We start from the raw sequence: 26,933 nt of genomic DNA on the forward strand, positions 1-26,933 counted from the left end.
CCTACCTCTATGTTTAATTTAGGCTTACCCAGTTTTACTTCCGGTCATATCTATTGCAAATTAGAAAAAAAAAAACCACGTCATCTTGTGTAGAATGAAACTAAGCTTTCCATACAGAAGTTGGGTCGGATTGCTTCTCAGTGCACGTGCATAGATGCCTGGTGTGTAGACAAAATGGCTGCTTGCTGGATTGCCGTTTTAGAGAAGATAGATAGATGATTTCATTTTTAATGTCACGGCTTCTCAAACTAGTGTTGAACGAATCGTTGCGTGACCTTTGGTGACTTGTCCACAAATGGATAAACAGCAAGTAGAAAAACAACAACAACAAAAAAAAAAAACGATGGATTCTTGTAGTTTTATTTTGGCTCCAGATTTTAAACCGCAAGCTTTAGTCGCAAGGGGGAAAACTCACTGCTTCAAAATAGTAAGAAGCTCTGTACTCTGTGACATGTTCTGATGTTACTTTAACACTGACTGGGTGGAGGAACGACCTCTTTCCAAATCGTGCAAGCCATATGACGTGTTGCTAGATGTTCTTGAATACAATAGTCTGGAAACTCGAGATCTAGATTTAGTTGGGCTTATTTCATTAGTTTCTTCACAATTGATAGGTAGGTACCGGTCTATTTTTGAGCTCTGTTTCACACAAGTTAATGCATACACTGCTTACGTTTGTTGATGAGTCTGTCGTTCACATTTCGATGTTAGGATATTATTGTGCTATGCATAATGTCGCTTTTCTTGCATTTGTCCGTTGGTTTGTTTCTCTTTCTTCCCTCTATGTCTCTTTTGTTACATATCCATGGACCTGAGAAAAGTCAAATGTTATTGCACATACCCTCGCGCCTCGCCCCCCCCCCACTCTCAACGTTCTAAAATGACTAGTATTTTAGTATTTGTATTCTATTTTGAGGATTGTTTCATTTTTGTCATCTTGATAATAATATAGAATGAAACACAATCTCGGATTAAAACTGAAACTTTTCACAATCATTTACCTGACAACAAAAGAATCAATTTTAAAAAAACAACAACAATTAGTTAATTAACTGTGTAATTAATTTTTTTTTGTGTACCTTGAACAAGGGAAAGAAATCATAAAAGATATGTGGTGGTATAAGTTGAATTAGGGTTAGGACTCTTTAGCAATTAAAAAAAAACGATTATGTGAAACATTCACCAAGATACCAACTTTTTCCCTTCCCCTATAACAACTGGTCCAGACAAGTGATAGGATCAAAGCGCATCGATACAAAAATAATTGGTAAAAATATTTCTATCGAACAGATTTATAGGTCTAGGTCACTTATGCATACAAGCTTGCAGCGTATCTATACATTTTTTCTACTGTTTGTTAAGTATCATATTTAGTATAATTTAGTACATTTTCCTTATAAAACAAAAGTTATTGGTTACGACAATTACATTTTTTTTTATTCATTTATGTGTTGTCATTGACAGTGATTACTCAATAACTGTGCAGAGTTTCTACTTGATCCGAGAATTGGGACTTGAAGAAATAACGTGTAGCAGACTTTGACCAAACAAAGTTGATATAAGCGAGTTAAATAGTAATGTTTTACACTGTGTTAGAATTCACTAATACCAACACTGTGATATAATCCTATTAAAACCTTGTTTTGCTACAGTTACTGGGATAGCGACCAGTATCTTCTAGTCATCAGTCATATCTCGCCGTCTATCGTGGCACTCAAAGAGATCTGTGGAATCCCTCACTCACCACACCTCCATCTGCTCACCCTCTCGCCATATGTTTGTACCTGAAATATGTTACCCGCTGGTACCATCAACCGTGACCACAAGGTCAGACTTGACTCATCCAGGCGGTAGCATTTAGTCAGAGTTCACCCAAAAAGCGGGTATACCCAGTAATGCCAGATGAACCGCGTATGCCTGATCTGTGAAAATCTGGTTAGACTTTGGTATTTTAGACTTTTACAAAATGTCACTATTTGGTCTAGTGTTTTCCCACTTCTCCGTTGTTCTGGCCCTACAGGTTATTAGGTGAATACAGTGTTATTTCCCTCAACAGAACACTTCGCACATTTTGAGTATTTAGCGGAACACTTTACCTTTTTTTTTTTTTTTTTTTTTTTTTTTTTTAAGAGAGGGGTTATTTCACGTGGTGGCTTTCTAGTGAATTATTCCAGTAGTTCGTGGAACATCTAGTCAGGCCTCGCGGTACACAGTTTGGAAAAGACTGGTTAAATGTTTCAGGCTTTTAAAACTCCACGCGGGCTTGTTTCCGCTGCATGTAATTTACGAGTTGTTTTCTACTATTAGCTGACACTTTCGTCATAGTAAAAAAAAAAAAAGTAACAAATTAAAAAACAAGGTTACAAAACACAAACACATAATCGGCCCCCGAAGCGATCCAAAAAGGCAGGTTTCAATATTTTCAGAAAGAATATCAGAATGAATTTCTATCAAAGGCAAATGACAGAGAAGAATGGAGAAAGAAGGTTGACCGATCTTGTGTGGTGCCTCAACGGTCCAGCAGACAAAAAGGAATAGATGAAGGTGAAGTTAGATGTGAACCTGGCCTAACTGATGTCATTTAATGATTATCTGATTTATTATATTGTTTCACCTCAAGGGGAAAAAAAAAACATTTCCGTAAAAAAAAAATTCCTTTAGTTAAGTGTCTTGTGCGTATAACGCCGCGCTGCAGTTCAGCGATAACATGAAAAACTACTTATTAATTGTTGTTTTAAATATGTTCCACTTATATGCATATTAAATAGATTTTTTCTCTTTAAAAAAAAAAGTAAACATTTGTGTGTGTGTGTAAATGTAGCAGTTAGTATGACTAAGCTTACTTAACTTAACTTTACAAATGTAAATACAAAAAAGTGTTAACAAAAAATCTAAAACCGTTTGCTTAAATGTGTTTAAAAAATGGTAAATAGTCATCTGCGTTCTGCGTAACAACACATTTTGTCAGAATTTCCGATCACTTCATTAATTATGGAATTCATCACATGTTGAACATTAAGTGGTAAGAAGTATTTTAATCCGTTTGGGCGGCCATTCTTATACTTCTATTCTCCAGATGGTATTTTTAGACATACGTTTATATAATTACTTTAGACCGTTTGTTTGCATGTCCGCCTAGACCAGCGGTTCTCAACCTTTTATGCTCGGCGACCCCTTTTTACATTCCCCCACTCTGTCGCGACCCCCCTTCCCGAAACACACACAATAGAAGAGTAGACAATAACAATCCATATTTTCGATAGTCTTTGGCGAATCCTGGCAAATCGTCAATCGACCCCCCCCCCCCTCCAAGGAGGTCGCGAACCACATGTTGAGAACCCCTTGCCTAGAGCGTTGTGCTAATAATGCGAATGTCGTTGGTTCGATCTCCGAAGTTGCTTTTTTTTCCCTCTACGTTTCAGTCATAGGGATAGAAAAATAGAAAATTCAAGGCAAAGAATTACTTTCTATTTTTTCCATTAACATGTTACATGCAATATAGAATATGGGTATTAAGTTTACTATATTATTTGAGCATAAAGTGTGAATTGATTTCAAACAAGTGAAATTTAAAATAAAAAAATAAAAAAACATATATTTTTGAAATTCTTCATCAATTATTTTTTATTCTGATCCAATTTATTTATGAATGTATCAATTAATTTTTAATAGATCTAGAATTTCAATTGTAAATGTGTGCGATTGGTCCAATCACTTTTGTTGTGGACCAGTTTGGGGGGGGGGGAGGGGTATCTGGGAGAAGTTTTCCGTGCTGCTTTTCCAAAAGAAAGAAGTTCACTAAGTCCTTACTGCTAACACTGATGCTATAACTCTTTCTGATTCTGAGGGCCACTATTAACCGTTCCTTCTATTTTGTAAATCCCTGGTTAACACCTGCTGGTCAGAGGTTCAAGTTGACTTCTCTCTATCTAATCGTAGCTAGCATTTCTTTCTGATATGTTTTGTGTTACTAGGTGGAAGCGGTTCTTGCACTGGTCTCTCCAATTCATTTTTTTTTTGTTTTGTTTAGAGCAGTGGTTCCCAATCTTTTTTGTCTCGTAGACCCCTTGCCATGTTTTCTGATTTTCGGTAGACCCCCTGCTTAACTTATATTGCATTTTTGCACATTCATAAACTAATTTTTTAAACTAATTTCTAACTGCAGTGTACAAACTAATTAATTTGCCTTATGTATTATTGTAAAAGTTCGCAAAGAACTGTTTCTCGTGTATTTCTTGAGCTTTCACATTTGGCTCACATATTAGTCCTGCGGAGCTGTATTCACTAACAGGAGAAGAGGCAAAGGCGAGTTGCTGGCGCCTAAACCAGTCAGCTTCGGGCAGGAGGGACTCATTAGCCTTGGCTTGCAGCCCACCTAGCCGAAGGCAAATAGAATTCAAACCTCTGCTGCTTTGCAGCTATACACCTAAACATGGGAAAGGTTTCGTGGGTCAGCCCTGGGGAAAAATATGGAGCTGAAGACCATTAGGTAGTTTGCAGCTTTAATGCTCATCCCACCGATGTGCCCTTGAACTGTAGTGTTACTCAAAGAAATTCGTTTCATAATATCAGATGAAGGTTTGTGTAAAACAGTTTTTAAAACTACTTCAAGGACTGGTAAAATCAATATTTTGTCTACAGTGTTTTCCGTATTTGGCTATAGGTATAGAGATCTTGTAAGACGCTCACAAACCACCATCTTTTCTATATGATGTTGAAGAAAGATTTTGTGGATCTATTCTGACATTTTTTTCTCACTTTTCTCTTTTTATCAGGGTGGCACCGTCTCAAATAATGCTCAAGTTTAATTGATTTCATATAAAGACTCTTATTATAGACAATCACTTATTTAACAAGGAAATAAATAATCAACGCTTTAAAATCAAGATTTCTTTTTGTTAAATATTAGTTACATGTAGACAAAATGAACTATTTAGATTAGTATTTTAATTATATATGACTATTTTACTTTTGAATTTATGATAATAAATCATATATATATAACTAAGGTACAAATCATTTATAAGTGTTTGAAATAGTTACATTAATGGGGTGTGAAAATTAAAGTCATAGACCTCCATGGATAGCTCATAGACCCCCAATTTACTTTTTCACTTTCGTAGACCCCTTGGAAGTCTTCGTAGACCCCAGGGGGTCTATATAGACCACTTTGGGAATCACTGGTTTAGAGCATAGTAGATCTCAATAAACCATAGGAAAACCAGCGGAGGGCATCGTTTATGGACTAAGCATGTGGTCTTCGAGCTTTGGAGATTGAGAACCGCTTTTGTACCTCGCACTATTCATGCTGTTTACAATGCATCGCTTGATAGGCAATCAGATCAGTGAATACCTTCTACGCTGGTCCTAGGGGCAAGGGGGGGGGAGGTGAGACAGGACTTGGTGTATACACAATGTCTCCATCGAAGATGAATCTTAGTTTGCATGTATTTTGGGAATCAGTGATGTTTTTATTTTAAAACAACGCGTGTGTCGTGCATTCAATGTGTTCATTTTGGGCTTGTACTTGTTGGGTTCTCGGTGGCTAAAAGTTTTACATTTGTGGTGTCCAATTATTCGAGAGAAACAAATCCATGTTTCCTAGAGTCAAGTGTATACGTGGTTGATGTTCCGGGATGTTCATTCGAGATATGAAGCCGAGTTTCTTGTGTGGTTTGTCCATCTCCTAACTTGACCCCACTATTTATCCAACGACCGTTAGATTTCTTAGGACTTTAAGATCATCTGACTAAATGACCGCTATGTCTCTTAGAACTTTAGATCATCTGACCAAGTGACTATCTCATCTTTTAGAGCTTAAGATCATCTGACTAAATGACCACCTCATCTTTTAGAACTTAAGATCATATGACCACCTCAACTTTTAGAGCTTAAGATCATCTGACTAAATGACCGCTATGTCTCTTAGAACTTTAAATCATCTGACCAAGTGACTATCTCATCTGTTAGAGCTTAAGATCATCTGACTAAATGACCACCGCATCTTTTAGAACTTAAGATCATCTGACCAAATGACCACCTCAACTTTTAGAGCTTAAGATCATCTGACCAAATGACCGCCGCATCTCTTAGAACTTAAGGTCATCTAACCATTTAATGACCGTCTCATCTTTTAGAATTTTTTTTATGGACAGCAGTCATTTTTTTTTTCTAAACTTGTCCGTTCTTGGAAATGATAATGCAAATCTTCTTGTCCAGGAGAACTAGAATTGCAATACATTACCATAGACTCCGATACATTGTTTTTATTTATATTTGTGGAAATGTCTGCTTACGGCAAGCAGCTTTGCACAGCAGACGTACTGAAACAGTGAGCGCTCGTTTCGGCACGCGGCGGACCAGGATGCCAGACTCTTGAAACAAATGCCCCACTCCTTCTTCCTCTTCTGATGTTTTTTTTTTTTTCATCTTCTGCGTTGTACCAGTGGCTAGGAAGGAGAGACAGAGAGAGGAGCACTTTGGTGTTGTGTTGTGTTTACATGTTAACACGTGTAGTCAACTATTAGCATATCATATTTCGCTGTGTGTACATAATGTGTACAACCGGATGTAAAACGTGCTGTGGGAATCAATTCCAGAAGTCTGACGGACTTTCCAAAATGTGGATTTAAAGTTTCTTTTTCTTCTCTTTTAATTAAAAAAAAAAAAAACACTATTTTTGGAAGCGGGTAATTTTTCTGGAGAATGTTTAAGATTTCAGATGAAACGAGATAATGGAGCTGGCTAGCTGTTAGAAATAGAATTGCAGATTTTTTGTTTCAGATCAGTTGGATTGTCAGTTTACTGAGTCAAATAAAAGGCTAGCATAGTATTTAATGTCTTGTATGTGTGTACGTGTGTAGTTAGTATTATCAACTATCGCTAGTTATCTTTTGTGCAATCTTGTATACGACTTTTAAAGGCTGGCATGTTATATATAAGATGAAACAATACTAACTTCTCTTTATTGTGTCCTGTCCATGTGACTGTCCACCGTGGTTCAGTCGTGTCTGCTTACGCTTCCTTCTATTCCATATTCAGTCATGTTGAGATTAGAAGTCGAGATATTTTGTACCGGTTTGGGGGCTAACATTTCTGCGCTATCTTGACTGCAGAACTTGTTCTTGGTGTAGGACACTCTGGTATTTGTAGTCAATTAAAACACCCTCAGGCATTGATTGTGACTCTTTCTTCGTTTCCCAGTTAGTTGTTATTAAAACTAGTCACCTGAATGTTACAAAAAAACAAAAAAAATAACAGCGTCAGGCTCTTTATATAGAACAAGCTTTACTTTCTTTTTTTTGTTTTCTTTCCATTGGTTTGAAGAGTTGAAATTCATCACCAACACGTCATTCATAAATCTTCACATATGCGCACGCACACGTTCCCACTCACCCGGCTAGCAACGAATTGTGAGTAAGTAGAGCACACCTGAGCTCACGTTGAGCTCAACAGCGCCCTCACCACGCACGCACACACACACATACCCTAGCCTCTGTAGATGGTTGGGGGGTGGGGCTCTGGCTTGGGTCATGTACTACAAGCATGGGATGCTGGCAATCAGGAATGTGCGATTCTGGCACTGGCCGCAGGACTCGGCCAGCGGACTGTTTGTCGATTTACAGATTTGGCATTTAACATATTCCGTACAAACATACACAATTTTTTTTTATGCTTGGTTCCTGAAAGCCTTACTGAGTAATAGTCCTTTTTTTTTTTTTTTTTACCCTTGAACCCTACAAAGTAAGTTTTCAGTTTGAAATGGAGCCTTATTTTGTATGTTATTAATGTCTGGATTTCACTAACAGTGTATATAGAGATTGCCTTTTAATTTTAATAAGAGAGTTCTGGGTACACGAGTGCAGCTTAATTAACTGCCTATCGCATAATTGCATCACTCGCTTAATTAAGCTCACAACATTTGAGAGAGAAAAAAAACACGAAATCTAATTACATGGCGTTTGGCAATGATTGTTAATTGCCTAAGTAAAGTATGTACGTCAAATATCCAGCTTGTCGGTTTCCCCTCTGTGGGATCTCTTCTCAAGTCTATGGTATTTGTGGCTAACAATCGTTTTATCTCAAGTCTATTGTAGTTGTGGCTACCAATCATTCTATCAAGTCTATGGTAGTTGTGGCTACCAATCATTCTATCAAGTCTATGGTAGTTGTGGCTACCAATCATTCTATCAAGTCTATGGTAGTTGTGGCTACCAATCATTCTATCAAGTCTATTGTAGTTGTGGCTACCAATCATTCTATCAAGTCTATGGTAGTTGTGGCTACCAATCATTCTATCAAGTCTATGGTAGTTGTGGCTACCAATCATTCTATCAAATCTATGGTAGTTGTGGCTACCAATCATTCTATCAAGTCTATGGTAGTTGTGGCTACCAATCATTCTATCAAATATATGGTAGTTGTGGCTACCAATCATACTATCAAGTCTATTGTAGTTGTGGCTACCAATCATTCTATCAAGTCTATTGTAGTTGTGGCTAACAATCATTCTATCAAGTCTATTGTAGTTGTGGCTACCAATCATTCTATCAAGTCTATGGTAGTTGTGGCTACCAATCATTCTATCAAGTCTATGGTAGTTGTGGATACCAATCATTCTATCAAGTCTATGGTAGTTGTGGCTACCAATCATTCTATCAAGTCTATGGTAGTTGCATGCAATATCAGTCTGTGGCTATCTGTCGTTCTATCTCAAGTCCTATCCGCCATGCAGGTTGTTTTATTATTTTTGTGCTTCTGTGTGGGCACTACATTATGTCAGATATGACGTCCCTCTTCCAGTGGCGTAAGTTAAGTTTTAATAATGGAGATACGTGTCTTTTTGGTGATGAATGAACATTTTTTTTGTCATTGGGGGAAAAAAAAAGACACTTCCCGACAGTGCGCACTTAAAAATGCATTCGATTTCTAAGACACGGGACCCCCCACCCCCTTTCCTCCTCGAGCACCCATATGAACTGTCTCAGCACATTCTTGCGTTGTGTTTGTGGGTCATAGTTTACAACCCACTGTATACATTTGTAGTCAACAAATGTAGTGATTTAGTTGAACTAAACATTTTCGTCTTGCGTTGTTTGTTTTTTTTTTTACGATACCTCTATTCAAGTCACTCTTTCAGGGAATGTGGGCGGACAGCTGATCTCAAAAACAGCTCTACATTTAACAGTTAATGTATATCGCTGAGAAAAAAGAATAATTAGCTCGTAGGCCACACGGGAAAACTCTAGTTTGACCTTTATAATTTTTCAAAGTAAAAATAAATAAATGTAAATTTGGCTAGAAAATAAATCCAGGTCTAGATCCTACATGGGTTTTAAAAGGACTATCGCGTTCTTGTTGATTGTCCAAGAGCTGAGCCGAAGGCTCTTCGAGCTCTAAGTTTGAAAAAAAAACCTGGTTGAGCGTCAAACAGTAAAAAAAACAAAACTGTCTGAACCACCGTTCTGTCTGGGAGAGACCCAAGTTAATGCCTATGTAAAGCATTGCTGTTTCCGATGCCTTTGGCCCCGGACGCTTGGCTGCACATGGCCGAAGGCCGAGAGCACCGGGAGCCTCCACCATTTTCCTTCGCTATACCAAGCTAACCGTGGGGGACTCGCCATTCATGTAACGGTCCCTTGAGGAACGGCGCATGGATTTGTGACAGGTTCGTGGGAACTCTTTTGCAACTCCGCACCGTGCACCCATGGGCATCCCCACGGGAGTTTTGTTTCGCCATTCATTTAGCCTAGTTACCCCCTCAAGTAACCGTTTCCACCCGGGTGCCACGATGTGGCAGAACAGCCTTCTTGAAAGGACTATCGCATTCGGGAATTTCCGAATGTAAGGTTTTAATTGACTCACGTGTTTAAAAAAAATTATGTTCAGGAAAATTGTTCGTATTGTCTTCTAAGTTCTAGATCTAAATGCTTATCACTGAAATATTAAATGGTGTACTAGATCTAGACATTCGCTTAACCAGGATTCTTTCTCGGGGAGAAGGGAGCGGGGTAAAAAAAATGTTTTTAAATCTAACATTCTTTAATTTTTATGATAAAAACTATCGCTCAATTAGTTGCATAAAAAGGATATTTTATTATTATTTTAATTTTTTTTTTTACTTGTTTGCTTTCTCTTTCCTTTTTTTTTTTTTTTCTGCTTCACTTTAGAAACGCCTGTTGTTTTATATTTCTTAACTATTTCACACACACTGTAAGATGAATGTGTATTCGGCTATTATTTACTGGGTCACTGATTGTAAATTGGTACTAAACGTACTTCTCATTCCTGTCTTTGCCTACTGATACAGCTGCTAGGAGACAGGCTCTTTGATTTGATTGGCAATACATGTCTTTCAATCAAAGTAGGCTCCATAATGGTCTTTCAATCAAAGTAGGCTCCATAATGGTCTTTCAATCAAAGTAGGCTCCATAATGGTCTTTCAATCAAAATAGGCTCCATAATGGTCTTTCAATCAGATTCTGTGGTCGTTTATTTGTAGCCATTCAAGTACATTGGTACCGCACACGCCATGAGATCCCTGCAGTTTGAATCGAGTATTTGGGCGTTTCAACGTTTCCCAAGTGGTCCCTTTGTTTTTCAGTGCCCTACAGACCTGCTATTTGTTTTGTTGATAGATCTTTAGTCTCAGTGCTGGCTGATATGCTCAGTACGTTTGTGGAGTTTGCTCTAACTGAATGCATACAAGGCCTCGTTGAAATCATGCATTCCACTGTTCCTAGCATCAATAAACAAGTTTGTTTTACATTATAAAATGGTTTGATTTATCGCTCAAGTGTCTCTAGGGCTGTGGTCGTTCTTCGTTTTATGACCCACATTATTTTTTTCCCTCTTTACATTCTACAACCAGAATGTTCCAGAAACATGCTGCCTGTGATGTATGTTCGTGTCACGTGACATGGTTTAAGACTCTATTGGGAAAAAAACAAACAACGCCAGCCTATTGCCCTACTCCAGCTCACTGCGACATATTGCCCAACTGCAGCCCACTGCAAAACTGTGCCCCATCCAGCCCATTGCACGTGATTGACACGAGTGGGGTGGAGAGGGCGCCTAATGACTCACGAGAATGCATTTTCTTAAAAAGAAGGTCTACTCCCTCACCCATTAACCTGCACGTATGTTTGTAAAACTCTCTCTCTCTCTCTCTCAGACCCCCCAAGTCCAACCGCTATTTCTGTTGTTGTGATTGATGACGTTGCGGGCTAGGTGTGTACATTGCTTTCAACTAATATGACAGTGGTGATTGGTGGTGATCCATCGGATGGGAAAAGGAAGACAGAAAAAGGGACAGTTGTCTATTTATCATCATGCTGTTATTTGTTGTAACTTGAGCTTTTGGGGGTTTAATGAATGATCGAGTTATACTCTAGATTTGGCCCTTGGGTTGTTTTAGCCAACTTTTTAATATATTGTATTTTGGCATCAGATTTGCAAGTCAGTATGACACTGGCCCCATTTTATATCCTAAATATCTAATAGGTTCTTTTCTGAGCTAACATTGAGACTGTCAGTATAGACTTTTGACATACAATTGTACATGTACAACACTCATCAACCTATTGTTTTACTTAAAGGTTATGACTAAAAGACTAAAACTGGCTTATAGTAATACACAAAGGTTTTGTGCACAGTTTTACTAGAAGTGTGTCCAATCTCTCCTTTGACATGCCCGATCAACTGTGAAAATAAAAAGAGGAAGATGTTTTGACACTGGCATGAACCATTTTAAAAGTAACATCAATGGACTAGTAATATTTTGGAAACATATCTTTCCCAGGTCCATAACACCACCAGAACCCTTTTTTTTTTTTAAATTTATGTTAATTGAGTATCTTTCACATCGTTTTATCCCCATGCTCATTCTTTTCTGCTCTTTTTGTTTTCTTGAAATTTAGATCTCAGTTTTTGTTCTTTTTGTATCGTGCTTTGAACGCGACCAAGAGCGAGAACTCTATTTATTACTCATTTGACCGTCTTTCTATTCTAAATTTGTTTCTCCATCGGTCGTGAGTACGGATGGTATCAGGCTTTAGGGAGATACGAAGTAACGTAGGCCTAGACAATTATCTCTTGGCTAAGTCGGTTCTCTTATCTCTGTTAAGACATACACTATGATTTGTAAAGTAAGGCATGGGGCTGAGGGGTACAGGGAGAGCTGGCGTCAAGAATAGCCGCCATTTTAAGAGTTGTATATTTTTTTTTCTATCTGTAATTTAAATTGTTTTGCATTGATTTTATATTCATCCTTGTTTTGTTTTTTTTCGGCAGTCCAGATAGATGTGTAGGCCTTTTTTTTTTTTTGTGGAATACATGGATGCAAGATCGCGGCAAAATCGAAGTAAAAAAAAAGCTTGCCGGCAAACGCCAGTCCGACTGATTGCCGGCTTGGTATCGGACTTTTTTTTTCACATTCAATAACGTTTTAATCTTTCAAACTAAAACTTTATAAGTCGAATTCAAAGACAGTCAGGAAGTTACAATTCTTAAATTACGGCGCATGCGCTTATTTCCGAACTTTCGCTTTGTATCAGAAACGTAAATCCGCATGGCCCCGGCCTGAGACGCCTAATTTAGTAAGTAGATCTAATTCTAATAAGTTTGATCTGCCGGCATAAAAGTTGAAACCAGACCTAGAGGCTAGATCTAGTCTAGAGGTCTAGATTCTAAATCTATTTCTACATTTTAAAATGATTTTAGAAGTTGAACGTATTTACCCGAAAATGCGAATAGGCCTACTTCGGGGGCCGACTTTGAGTTTGTGTTTCCATACAAAATGTCTGAGTAATTTTTTTGTTTCAAGTTAGAAACTGTTCTAGAATCAATCAATCTTTCCCATTTAGTAAAGCACAGTTATTGTTTTTTTAACTTGGATTAATAGTCCAATGAAGGGGCATACTGACCGAGTGTTTTCTTTAAGGCTGTTGAAACGTAAGTCTTAGCATTGAGTCCTAGTTATGACTTAGAATGTTTTAATGTGGACATCATTTAGTTTTTTTGCTCTGTTGTATTTCTTCAAATGGAAGCGGTTGGTCGTTCTGCTGTCACATGACATCCTCGTGAATTATGAGTCAAAGAAAAACACAGGGCTTAGCCTTGCATCGCTAGGAACATTAACTTGAAACTGTAAAGTTCTCAAAATACGTGGTGGTTATCCATGAAGCCAGTGTTCTCTCTCTCCCCCCCCCCTCTCTCTCTCTCCCCCCCCCCCCTATCTCTCTCTCTCTCTCTCTCTCTCTCCGTTAAAGCTACGCCGAGTTGAGATTTGTTGATGTTTTTCATGACACTTAGCAAGCTAGGCAATAACCTTTAGTTTGGTAGCGACAGGTGGTATTCTTCATCCCCCCCACCCTTCTCTCTCCAAACCGGCGCCCTCGCGATAAACCTATCCGGATGAGCTGTAAGATAAATAGTGTATCTGCACGCTCCAACTTTTAATGAGCGGTTCTTCCAGTTCTGAAATCGTCGTTGTCCAGGCGCCCACACGACTAGCTGCTGTGGCACCTTTTTTAGTAGTATGTTGTTGTTTTTATTATGTGAGATGGATTACAGTCTGATCAATGAATTCGCGTCAAGGGTTTCTTCAGTACGTTCATGTATTCACATTACCAGTTTGACACACACACACAAAACTACCTCGTCTTTAGCATATTTTAGCACATGGACATTAATCTTACATTCCATTTTGGATGAGCAGTTATCTTTCAACCTGAATCTAGATCTCTGTGCAGTGTTAGGCGCTTCCGCGGTGTCTATTGCAACTAACCAAACGTAGGTATCACTCAACGAAGTCCAATAACACCTGCGAAATCAATAGAAGTTAGTCGAGGCTGATACTGAACAAGAAGTTTAACAGTAACGAAGGGAACCATCGAATGTCAGCTAACTCTAGACGTTCTTAACAAGCTTCCTACCTCTAGGCGTCCTGGAAGTAGTCTGTTTACACCGGCTGATATTTCGCTCTGCCTAAAACCTAGTCTTGTTTTTACTAGTCACGTCATTGTCTCTAAGTCAAAACTTCCCATATTTCCGAAACAAATAATTAATTCCTAATCGCGCCATAACAACAGCTAGATCTCTATGTATAGCTACTGTCATCTAAATCTTATGAATAGCAAATGCCGTCTAGATTTCTTTGCACAGTAAATGTCTTCTATATCTCTATGTATAACAAATGTCATTGGTGGACCCGAACGAGTGCGCTTTTGTTACTGTTTTGCCAATAATAAGACCGCTAGTAAATTTGAAGTCTTCTTTGCAATTATTGAACTGTTTCATAAAGCAGTTGAACTGCTATTAACTTTTCTACTTTGGTTTGCCCTCTTGAATAGGGCTTGATTTAATGATGGACATTTGAAGGTTTGAACCAGGTGCACTTAAGAAAACGATATGGTAAAATGGACGTCATATCCCATTGACCGCCGAATCAGGTGAACTTGTGTTCTTTTGCCTTATGGGCTCTGGCTACATCATCCAGCCACTCGTCTCCATTGGGGGCGGGATAATTCGGCTCGATGTGGCTACACTTTGCTTTATTCCGCCACTCGCCGCAAATGGGGAAATAACTAGGTGGTGTTCTACCTGGCACTAACTCGCTCCAGTTGATCAAGATTACCGAAGCCCAATGAGGTTACCTATTGATGTTTGTTCTTCCACGAGAAATGTTTCTCACATACACGAAACCTTCATGCACTTTTGAGTTGCCTCAATGGAGTTCTCAAGTCGGAAACAATCTGCGTGTTATACCGAAATAGAAGGGGAAAAAAAGGAGGTGGTCTGGCGTGTGTATATATATACTTGAACGTAATCAGTTTGTGCTCTTAGACATTCGCTTGATTGGCTACTTGTAACGAGGTCAGTAGTTTTTAGGTTATGGTTTGGGCTACCTGTCTGACTATAGTGTGTTAGTTTGAAAACATAGGGGCTGGTTATCTCAAGTGGGATAGATGTATTTCCATTAACCTTTTTTATTTCTTTATGAGTGGCAGGGCCTAGAGGCTTCAATCTCCCCCCCCCCCTCTTTTTTTTTTTTTTTTCATTCTCTCTATTTTTACGCTACCGCTGTTTACATTTCAGCATTAAGATAGTTGCGGCGACTTTACAAAGTGGGAACCTGAGATTAGCGGAGTCTGAACCTGCCACTAACGACCTGAGATAGAGATGAATTTATTTCCTGCTTCTTTTCAAAGTTCACCTCTCTCTCTCCGCCTCATCTCTCCGCCTTATTGTACCCATCCCTGGCTCTTTTATATGCCAGATGCCGTTTAGTTGTGTCGCAACTGTGCGGAATGGATGAGTTTGCTCTTCTAGAAGGAAGGGGCTAAAGAGGGAGGAGGTAGGCTCACATACCTGTCTTCGCCAAGTGTTAGTGAGCGCGTAGTTTATTTATAGCGGCTTATTTCTCAGCCAGTGGTTTAAACAGGTATCAATACACAAAAAAAAAAGGGGGGGGGAGTTAAGTTAGTCTCTGGTAGAACTCATCGGTGTTTATTACCCTTGTTGGTTGGAAGTTTACAGAGACTCACTTAGGGAGTCATTGGGACTGTGAATAGTGATGGCCCTAACCTATACTTTGTATGAGTCCGTTGAGTTTCTAGACATCGGACTTGTGCTGTCTTGCCTTATGCAGCTCATACAATAGTCAACTCCAAAGTCAAACCAACAAATAAATCATCGTATTCTCGTGCGTTGAAATTTATTTTTTAAGTTAGTGAATGGACGTGATACTATTTAAAAACAACTATTTTATCATGAAGTCATAAAATAACCTTCATCTTAGTACATGTGATCCTTTAAAAATATCCTTTATTTAAGCAGTAGCTGTGTATTTAAAAAAAAACAAAAACATCACCCTTACCCAGTCCTTTCATTGTTTAGATGCCAATCTATGGACGGGTCTGTTTACAAGATCAAAGCCCAGCTTGGTGTTTTTTTTTTTTGTTTTTTTTTAAATTTCTTCCTAGCTCTGCCTCAGATCTGACAACTTTCACTCAACTTTCTCTTCCCCTGGCAACACGAGGCTTTGTCTTCTTAGGACCACAGACTTGCTAGTTGGGAGCTGTTTGCTCTCGGTCTCACTCCGATAGTTGGGCTTCAAACATCACAACTAATAAGTATATTTAAAAAAAAAAAATAACAAGGTTACAAAAGACAGTTTGTGTGGAGACACAAACTCAAAATCGGCCCCCGAAGTGGTCCACCGAGGCAGGTTTCAATATTTTCAGAAAGAGCATCAGAATAAAATTCTATCAAAGACAAATGACAGAGAAGAATGGAGAAGGAAGGTTGACGGATCTTGTGTGGTGCCCCAGCGGTCCACAGTCCAAAGGATAGGTGAAAATGAATGTGAAGTTAGATGTGAACCTGGCCTAACTAATGTCTTATAATGAATATATAATTGCTCTAATTGTTTTGTAAAGGGACAATCTTATTCCTCAAGACAAAAACATTTCCGTTAAAAAAATATTTTTTTTACAAAAAATCTAAAACCGTTTGCATAAATGTGTTAAAAATATGGAAATTAGTTTACTCCCCTACTAAGCAGCCTCCCGTGTTTGTTACCATTAATAATAATAATAATAATATAATAATAATAATAATCTTTATTATCCGTAAGGAAATTTGTCTTACAATTTGTGCATTACACCAAACAAAAAACATTATAACTATAAGAAACCAAAGTGTACATTCACACCAGACTCACTCATAATTTACATGTGACAATAGTGAAAAGTTGTAAATCTGGTGTATTTTTGTATGAAAAAACTGCTTGCATAAGTGATTTAAAAAATAGATTTTTTGCTTTCGGAAAAGAAAAAAGTAGCCGTTGCATCAGAACTGTGAATGGTCTAAAATATGATGTCGGATTTTGACTATCTTTACTAGTTTAGGAGATCTAAGCGGGACGGACGGACAGACATTCCACATAAAACTAATAGCGTCTTTTCCCTTTCGGGGGCCACTAAAAAAAATTGCTTGAACCATTCCTGCAAGAATTCTAAATACAACTTTATACAACAGACACAATTAACAACTTTACTAACTCACCCCCCCCCCCCCCCAAGTATATAGAATGTTTATGTTCATGAACCAGAAGTGAGATTGGTGTGTATATTATTGTACAATTAACACGACAGAAGGAGACACTCTTATTGTGTTTTACAGGTGCTAGACAACATAGTATCTTGTACCTATAACATAGTCTGCCTCTCTCTTGCGCCTTTCTCACCTTTCTCTGTCTCTCTTTCTACAATTTCTTTTTCTATCTCTTACTACTAAGCGCGCACTCTCTCTCTTTCTCTCTCTCTTACTTCCCTCTCTCTCTCTCTAACTACTACTACTATTCTCTCTGTCTCTCTGACTTCCTCTGTCGCCTCTCTCTCTCTTTATCTTACTACTGCTAATCTGTCTCTGTCTCTCACTCACTTCCTCTTTTCTCTCTCTGTATCTCCCCCCCCCTCTCTCTCTCTCTCTCTCTCTCTCTCTCTCTCTCTCGATCTCTCTTTCTAGATCTCTCTCTCTCTTTCTTTCTCTCTCATAAAAAAATAATGGTCGAAAACAACTAATTCTAGTTTTACAAACGCTACTTCGATGTACTGTAAGTGTTTCTGTTGCACGCAGACGTCTTTACACAATGTTGACGTAGATCTACTAAATGTTGTCTGCTTAGTTTGTTTTTTCTACTTCATCCCCTTTCCTCCTACCAGTATACTTGGTGGTCAGTCAAAACTCAAGATGGTTTGTGATGATCAAGTGGGTTAGACTTATAAAATCATTCATGACTTTATTTAAGACATATCTGTTGGGATGCTGGTTATTTCTATTTAAAAACAAATGGGAAAGGTCAGGAGTCGAAGTCTTCTACTTCTACGTAGGTAAGCACTGCTCCCAAACGGTGTGGGGGGGGGGGCGTGGATGGGGCCTTACTACACCTTTACTACCCAACTGCGCCACCTTTACCTTCGTTATATCCCTCCTACCCCCTCTCTTGTAGTTTCTGTTTCGATAGAAGGAATGGTACTCACTTCGAACCTCAGTGTTAGCCCCGTCTCCGCCTGACAGGGTGGGCTCTGTGCCCGGGGCCAATTTCCTGTCGTCTGCTACCCACACTTTTTATTTTGGTGCTTGATCTGGAGATTTGATTCTAGAAAATGTTAGAGGGGTGATCTTAAAAAAAAAAAAAGCAAGTCTTATGAGTGGGTGCTTTTGTATGTGCATGGGCCAGATGAAACTGGGTTCGTTCATTGTTTACTATTTGAAAGGAAGTTCCAGTTTCCTTTGTTTAGACTTCTGGAAGAGAGGAAATGAAACCCAGAATAACCCAGCCATTTGCTGAAGAAAAGATTTGTCTTATATTCATTATGTTTTGTTTAAAATCGAGTTGTTTTTTTTTTCCTTTTTCTTCTTTGTTTTGATTGACACTGTGACTGTTTAGTTTCGCTGAAGAAACGTTTCTAATGTATACAAAGTATTGTGCCGTGTTTGCTTAACACTCTATTGAGTCTATGTCAGGGGTCTTACACTGGAAGTATCATGAGGGATAGTTCATAGACATTTGTGTTCACTTTGTTTATAAAGTCACCTAAAGCTCAGTGGGTACTGCATAATCGAACACCGATACGTCCATTTTATTTGCCAACCTTTGATCAAATTAGCATTTAAAGAAATAGGTCATTAGTCTCAACCAGGGCAGTTGTTTTAGTTCCTCATATAGAGCGGAAGTAGATATTTAGTGTCGCCATTACCAACAATCATTTGTGTTGGTCGTCAACGTAGCATCGCTTCAAGCGATCCTCATAGGTTTCTGGCCAGCTGATGGCCTGGTTTATGACGCCTATTTCCATACTTATTTTTTTTTCTTGGCCGCCATTATTTCGATTTACTATTGACATTAAAGTCCACTGCGTTTTTTTTTTTTGTTGAATTCATAATAGGCGGTGCTAGGTGGTTGTGGGCTTCTATTGGTTCTGTTGTGTCACGTGGTCGTAAGCTTGTCAATAGAGGCAATAATCATAATCGTTTGGGGAATTGCAAATATCATCGCTGGCCCCGTCCTTTCACTTTATTGAGATCACTGTCCTCCTCCCCCCCCCCCCATTCCCATCTTACCTCTCGGTTGTATAGTATTATTTCTGTTCTCCTCCACCCCCTTTCTCTCTCTCTCTTTCTCCGTGTAGACCATAATGCGAGGTTAATGAATATTTGATCGTTTATGGGATGACCTGGCGGAAGTGGATAATGACTTTTGTTTTCCAAGGTCAAGGGTTAGTTTTAGACTTAGTCATCGCTTTAGTAAGCATATTTCACAATCGATCAATCACTCTCACGCTTCCCCTGTTTATCTACCAGCATATTATCATCTTTTCAATATTCCATGTCCACGCTTTTAGTTCAGTCCTTTGTTTTGGCTGAAAGCGTCCGTTAGTCAGTCTGTTTAGTGTTCACAATAGTCTGAAGCAAAAGTCCTCAAAGAAAATGGAAGTTTTGTAACGCACACATTTATTTTGTATTTCCCGAAGTCAACTCAGTAAAACACACGAGCGGAATAAAACATGGCACACTCATTCCAAATGTTTGTTTTCATAGAAGTGTTCGTATCAGTTCCTATTTCACACGCTGTTACAGCCTTAATTGGGATAGCGTAGTAGAGATATAGGACAGAATATTGGTGTATTATTTATTATCTTCAAAAAAATTCCTCTGCCATAAGTACATTTATTGTAATGTATATGAGTTAATATCTGCTTAGTACAGCTATCAAATGACCAGCGTGCTTGTTGCCAGGAAAGTTTCATTCTTCTCTCAGTCACTTGTGCTCCTTAAGTTTGGCATTTCATTTCTGTTATTAGAGAAGTGTGATCTTGACACTGGAGCCCCCCCCCCCCCGACCTCTTCTCCCCCCCCTCCTCCATACCTTCAGTTCAGCTAACCCCCTTATCCCGTGTTGCCTGTGTCTAATTGACCTGTTCTCACACAGAATGTCGCCAGCCTCTTAATTCAACTCACCTCCTGCTCTCTGGGGGCCCACTTTGTCCCGTGTTGCGCTCAGTAGTTAGAGCCTGTTAATTTGTGGTGAAGGTCAACCACTGGCTGCTCCAAGTGTGAAGCTATTTGATCTTGACAAGAGTGTAGAAGTCTGGGAAGTGGGGAGGTTCTATTGTTTATAACTCTTATGTAGGCTTTAGAGACTTAGTGCTTTTAGATCTTCTTTTTTTTTCTGTGTTAAATTTAATTTTTTTTGGGGGGGTGGGGTGGAGTGTATGATTGATTAAACAAGAAACTAATTGTAATTAGTTGTCTACTAGTTAGTTGAGCCTCATGTCTTCCATTAACTAGAGACTTACTGGTGTGACATTTCCAAAGTCTTGCTTACAGCTTAATTCTAAGCACATAGATCACAATTCACTGGGTATCCAGGACCACTTCTGCTTTTTTACTTCAACCTTTTGTTTTACTAGTGTCATTATTTACTTGCAAACTTGTATCAGGTTAAATAAAATGCTGGAAACTTGTTAAATATGCGAAGCAGTTTGGGGAACCATTAAATAGTTTCAAGTGCTCAACAAGCTGTCCATCTTTATTCATTGTCTTTTCATAAACAACAAACAAACAAATCAAATGATTGTAAACTAAGGGAGAGTGCTGGCTGTTATGATAAATGTTTATAGCTTTGAGTTTCTTTCTAGTCAGATTTATTTCAGTTTAAAAAAATAAATAAATAACTTTATGAGACAAAATGGGACTTTTTTTTTTTTGTGTGCTGAGGATTACACTAGTAGTAGGTCCATTTGAAGTAAGGTCCTGTCAGTGCAGCTCATCCTTCCTTTAGTTTGGCAGACCATTTGTCACATGACCAATTTCCCTAATTGCTAGAACATCTCTTGCAGTTCTTTTGAGGCTCAAGTTATTCCAGGATGATTTATTTGGGTGTTTCATCCTCTGATCTGGATGGCAGTGGTGATTCAAACTCTCAACCAATATGCCAGCAATCTATAGTTCACTTCTGTTTTGGTCTAGTTTAATTTTAAAATCAAACAAAAAATCTTATGTCTTGTAAATATTTATTTCATGTCAGGCTAGATTTATTAGTTTTAAAGTGGTTCAAATTGTGCTAAGTTTTGTAAGTTTTATTGTGCTGGAAATGGATTGCACCTATTAATTTTAAGGTGGTTTTAAGTGTCATTTTGTGTTCTTAGCTTGTGTTGAAAATGTGGTGAATTTAGTTTTCAGGTGATTCGTGTTGTACTGGGTTTTTAAAGATTCATTGTGATGGGGTTTTGCAGAGGACAGCATGCAGTGTACTGTCCAGTGTTGTTTGTTTTTACTTCTACTTATATTGTTTACTCTGTGATGTAGCTTGTATACAAAGTTGAACTAATAGAAACAATGAAACCATTGTAAAGTGTCTGTTTGGCTATGAGCTGTGCACTGAGATCCCCTGAGAATGGAGTGGTCAAACAATGAGTACCCCACAGAGTACATAGACATTGTGAATGAAATCAATGACTTTATTGCCTCACTAGATGCCCCTCCGCTGGACAATCACACTAATGAACTGGTGGGCAATGCCCACAGAGGGAATACGTTTGGACAGCACGTAGAGGGAGGCTATCCTGATATATCATGGTCTCCACGTAGTCGTCATGGTAGTGGGGAGAAAAGTGGTGCGGTAGTGCAAAAGGAGGAGGATGCCAGCGATAAGACCATGCCTTTTCCACTCCTGGAGGAGAACCCTTATGATTACATTGGTTCTGACAGGTCAAGATCAACAGACTTTGGAGACAGTGACTATAGTGATATTAGTATGGTGAGCAATGAAACTGCTGACAGTGACAGTGGCTGTTACAGCCACTACCAGTTTCCCAGAAGTGACACTTTGGCTGTCCAAAGGGACGTCAGTGGGCTTACCTCTTCCCCTGTAAAACTAGCTTCCTCCTGCCCATCCAATTTCTCATCTAGTTTTTCTTCTTCCCCACATTCACTTTCAGGTCATGTGAGAGCATCCCCATTGATAGCACAGTCTTCATCATCTCCACGCCATGTGCAGCATCAGTTTGGTTACTCCTCAGTAAGACCACAATCACCAGATCGTCTAAGTGCAGAATACCACTGTGAGCCGTTCTTGGACAGCGTTGACCAAAAGTTTCACCAGGTAGGTTCAAGTGCTCATTCCCTTGCAGCATCCTTGAGCCAGGCTCCTCAGTGGAACCCAGCTGACCACCACGACTACCAGGAGCCAAGCAACATCCCCAAAATCCCAGAATCACCTGTCCCCCAAAGACGATCCCCAACAAAAGCCAACAAGCCATCAGATCACAACCCAAACCCTCTCTCTACCTCTCCTTCAATCCATTCTGAGTCAGCAGGCCTTAAAGTTTCAAATGAGGCAGTAAGAGACAATGTTTATTCAGTCATAAGTAAAAACACTCCAGCCAAATTAAACATAAACAACAGGTGGCCTCCGTCCAACCAAGCGAGTGACCCATTACTCCAAAGTCAGACAGGGCCGAAAGCAAGCAATCTAACCACACCACCAAAACAGCGAGATAACAAGTTCAAAGATCCAAGCTCAGAGAAAGTAGAAAATTCCCCAAGACAGCAACCAGTAAATAAAGTGCCAGACCTATCAGTGCTTATCTCTGAACTTCGCTCAGCTAGCCCTAGGTCAGACCTTTCTCCAAACTCAAAGTTTACAGCTTGTGCCCATTCAGAACGAGGCCCTTTACCTTCTACACCTGGTCAGTGCCAAAAACCATCTGCCAACACAGATCAGCAAATTCAAGCAGACAAGGTTGATCCCAAGCCAGCCATCTCCAAGAGAGCAGATCCTGAAGGGCATACTCTTGACAGACAGTCAAGATCAGCCAAGCAGCTGTCAGGCCGTTCACAGCGGTCAGAAAGTCAGTCGCCAATCAGTTTACATCGAAAAGGAACTTCTGGGACAGCTCACAAACATCTGGCCAATGGTGGGAGGTGCAAGAGTGAGAGTCCTGAGCATGATTACGAACCAATAGAAAATTTATTGGAAGTAAGTCTTACATGTGTTTGTGTTGTTTATACAGTTTTATAGTCATTTCTTTTCTCTCTTATGAAACCAGTCAATTAAAATACAATTTTTAAACAAAAACTGACAATATTTTGAATGCACCATAAAACTAAACTACACAATCACAGTCTTCTATTCAGGTTACATTTTATTAAATAATTGCTGGATCTAAAAACTTTTCTCTTTCTTAGCTTTTTTCAAGAACCTTTTTTTTTCCTTAAGGGGGGAGTTTATTTTAAGTATTTAATGTTTACACATTTTTTTTCTGTGAAATTCCATTTACCTAACCATAGACCAAAACAAGATCAATTTGTTTCAACATTTTGTATGTAAAATATGACTATTCATATCTAAACACTAATATTCTTTAAAGCTTGAAAAATAACTGACTCTTGTGATTGTGAAATGAATCCCTTCACTTTGTATCTTCCATGCATTGCGTAATAATGCTGTTTCTAAGCATTGAATTGAAAGAAAGTATTTCCAGCTTGTAGTAATAAAAAAAATACACACCAGCTGTCCACATTTTTGACCTATTCTCTCATTATGACATCCCTAATTCCTCTCAAACTACAGAGTCTTTTCTATTACCTGAGCTGAGGGGGATAACCAAGGAGGGGAGAGTTACCACACGATTAAAGTAAAATGAATAGAAAAGGGGGGGGGGGGTATATGTAGTCAATAGATTAAATAGGAGGCAAAAAACAATTTTGTAGAGAGGGAAGACAAAAGTGTGCCACTACCAAAGATTCGGGGGGGGGGGGGGGGATTAGTACTATTGAAGAGGGTATCATCACAGCGAAGTGAGTAGAGGTTCCAAAGTAGAGTAGATCCTCCAGATCATATCTGTTATATTAAGCTTTTCTGTAAAGTGAAGGAAAGAGTTTCATGTTTTTAACATTTCTACACAACTGATCTATCCTTTGCATTCATGAACAAAAAGTGTGTGGTGATAGCTTGATACATGCTGGCTAAATATTCATTCAATTTCTGTTAATATTTAATAATAACAAATGAAATAATTAATACTCTACTCATAGATAGTTAAAAAAAAAAAAGTATTGTTCCCTTTTCACAACTGGGATGATGATGCAAAGGTCATTGGTTTCTGTGTCCCATAGTTAATGTGGGTATCATGTGGCCATCACAACAACCAAACGCCTTCACTTTTCCCCAACTAATGTCAGGTACCCATAAGAGCTGGGTAGACTCAAGAGGCGTCCTAAGAACTTAAATAAAAAAAAAATCCCAGTCTTCACCATGATTCGAACCCCAGAACGCATGCTTTGGAAGCCTAGCCCTTTATCTCTCAGCCAACACACCACTTAGGTATTTTTAACCTATATAAATCTTTAATTGGCCATCATCCTCTCCCCCAAATTAAGTTTACAAAGTTAAAGTTTGACAAGGAGAATGGAGACAAGGACAATTAAAAAAACATGCAACTAATAAATGATTGTCCTTTTTCTTCATTTGTTGATCACTCTTTTCTCTCTCAGTCTTGAATCTGTCATGAGCCTTTACCTATAACCATAATTTACCTGTTATATTATCTCAGAAAAAAATTAAAAAACAATTTTATAGGTCTTGAAAATAGCACTGAAATTGTGATTCTTATTTTACTATTTATAATACATGTTAATAACATGATTAACATATTATTATTATTTTTTTTAAGTTTCACATTCATTGATATGTTTATAAGAAACTTTTCATTTGAATTTGATTGAAACTAATGCTGATTTCATAGTTTTTATAGACCATGGAGCAAAAGTATTTGGGGTTTTAGTGACTAGCCACCATTTGAAATGACTATTACATTTTTTTTCTTAAATCTATTCTATCTGTAGCTGGAAGTGCCAGCGACACCACGGCCTCAGACCAAGTTCCCTCACTTTCAGGGGCAGAAAACTATGGCTGAGTCTGGGGGACAGCAGCCTAAACATGTAAAAGCTATCCACAGCTTTAAAGGATCTAACAACGATGAGGTAAGAATAGACTGAACAAAGAATATCTCATTAAACTCGAGCTTTTTACACTTACATATCAGTCCATAGGTAAATGACCTGCAAATTAATTTCCAGATTTAACAGCAACATTGGATTTTTAAAAATAAAAGCCATTTCTGTGTTTTATAATTATGCTGTCATTTCAATTGATGATAAAAGACACATATTTTTGTGCCACTTAATGTTAGATGTGATATTGGCATTAAAGACTTGATTTGGTCGTTTTGACTCCCAGTGGAGCATGGGGACGCAATAGTACTATGCCATCAGACTGCTCAATTCTCTTCAGTTGGGTCTATGTCCATCCTTCCATCTTTGACTCTTGGTCTCCCAGCCCTTTTCCTTCCTGTCCAGAGCCTGGTTTTTGTTGTTCTTGCTACTGTATGTCCAGAGCCTGGTTTATGTTGTTCTTGCTACTGTATGTCCAGAGCCTGGTTTATGTTGTTCTTGCTACTGTATGTCCAGAGCCTGGTTTATGTTGTTCTTGCTTCTGTATGTCCAGAGCCTGGTTTATGTTGTTCTTGCTACTGTATGTCCAGAGCCTGGTTTATGTTGTTCTTGCTACTGTATGTCCAGAGCCTGGTTTATGTTGTTCTTGCTACTGTATGTCCAGAGCCTGGTTTTTATTGTTCTTGCTACTGTATGTCCAGAGCCTGGTTTTTGTTGTTCTTGCTACTGTATGTCCAGAGCCTGGTTAATGTTGTTCTTGCTACTGTATGTCCAGAGCCTGGTTTATGTTGTTCTTGCTACTGTATGTCCAGAGCCTGGTTTATGTTGTTCTTGCTACTGTATGTCCAGAGCCTGGTTTATGTTGTTCTTGCTACTGTATGTCCAGAGCCTGGTTTATGTTGTTCTTGCTACTGTATGTCCAGAGCCTGGTTTATGTTGTTCTTGCTACTGTATGTCCATGGTACTAATGAAGAGCTACTTTAAAAAAAAATTACACCTGCTGGTTAGTCCTACTCACACATTATTTTTACAAAAACCTTAAATTAAATATCAGTGTTGTCATCTTATGTAATCTTGATTTAGTTGCACATAATCTAGAACCCATGCAGCTATCATATAACAGTGACTGCCTTTTTTACTCCTGTACCTAGAATCAATAGTTTGGGTAAGTTGTGTTGCAAGTCTTTTTTCCACCTCAGTAGTTCTCACATTGACAGGCTTTTGTCTTAGAAATTTAAAATGAAAATAAAACTGGTGGTGAAGGCACTTTGTGTCACACACATACACTCATTGGTTCACCTGTAGGTCAGTCAAAACTACTCAACCTAAAGCCATTACACAACAGTGATCTCCAATTAATCAATATAATAACATTGTGACCATTAACATAACACACTTTTAAATTGTATACCACTGAATAGGCTTCACTTACCTGCCCTAAGGAGATTTTTTTTTTAAATAAATGCCCACAATTGTTGTATGTAAATATGTATTGGTTACTGTCGGATATAGTGCTGTGTAATATTTGTTCAAAGCATCCACATTATTGTAAACTTTCAGTTGTGTTTCAAGAAAGGGGACATCATAACAGTGACCCAGAGCTGGGATGAAGGCTGGTGGGAAGGGACACTGAATGGACGGACTGGATGGTTTCCTAGCAACTATGTGAAAGAGATCAAAGGAGGTAACAATTACTGTCCATTTTCTGTTTCATTTGTTACTTTTATTTTTTATACTTTTGAATGTTAAGAGAATTTTGCATATATATGATTTAGAATGTGATTTGAGTCAGTGTCGAGCATTCTTTAAAATTGTGTTTTCATTCTTGAAGGGATAAAAAAAAATTCTTTTTGTCAAAATTATATTTATATTTTAAATCTAACTTAAATGTTGACTTTATCAACAAGTCA

The 26,933-nt window shown here is 38.5% G+C and overlaps 1 protein-coding gene across 10 annotated transcripts in view; it reads left to right on the top strand.

The window, feature by feature from the left end:
* Nucleotides 1-471: 471 nt before the first annotated feature.
* The window catches only part of LOC106055604 (rho guanine nucleotide exchange factor 7), a 55,860-nt gene continuing 29,398 nt past the window's right edge, over nt 472-26,933 (top strand). For 4 of the 10 annotated variants that reach the window (XM_056011947.1, XM_056011951.1, XM_056011950.1 and 1 more), the window contains exons 1-4: nt 6,425-6,820; nt 21,376-23,047; nt 24,916-25,053; nt 26,584-26,707. In XM_056011947.1, the coding sequence (XP_055867922.1) occupies nt 21,464-23,047; nt 24,916-25,053; nt 26,584-26,707 (1,846 nt within the window). In that variant the 5' untranslated portion in view covers nt 6,425-6,820; nt 21,376-21,463. Of the gene's footprint in view, nt 615-6,423; nt 6,821-21,375; nt 23,048-24,915; nt 25,054-26,583; nt 26,708-26,933 lie in introns of those variants that run through there. The other 6 variants (XM_056011952.1, XM_056011954.1, XM_056011956.1 and 3 more) reach the window with 5 other exon arrangements.

The sequence above is a fragment of the Biomphalaria glabrata genome, chromosome 15 (assembly GCF_947242115.1).
Source record: "Biomphalaria glabrata chromosome 15, xgBioGlab47.1, whole genome shotgun sequence".
NCBI lineage: Eukaryota > Metazoa > Mollusca > Gastropoda > Planorbidae > Biomphalaria > Biomphalaria glabrata.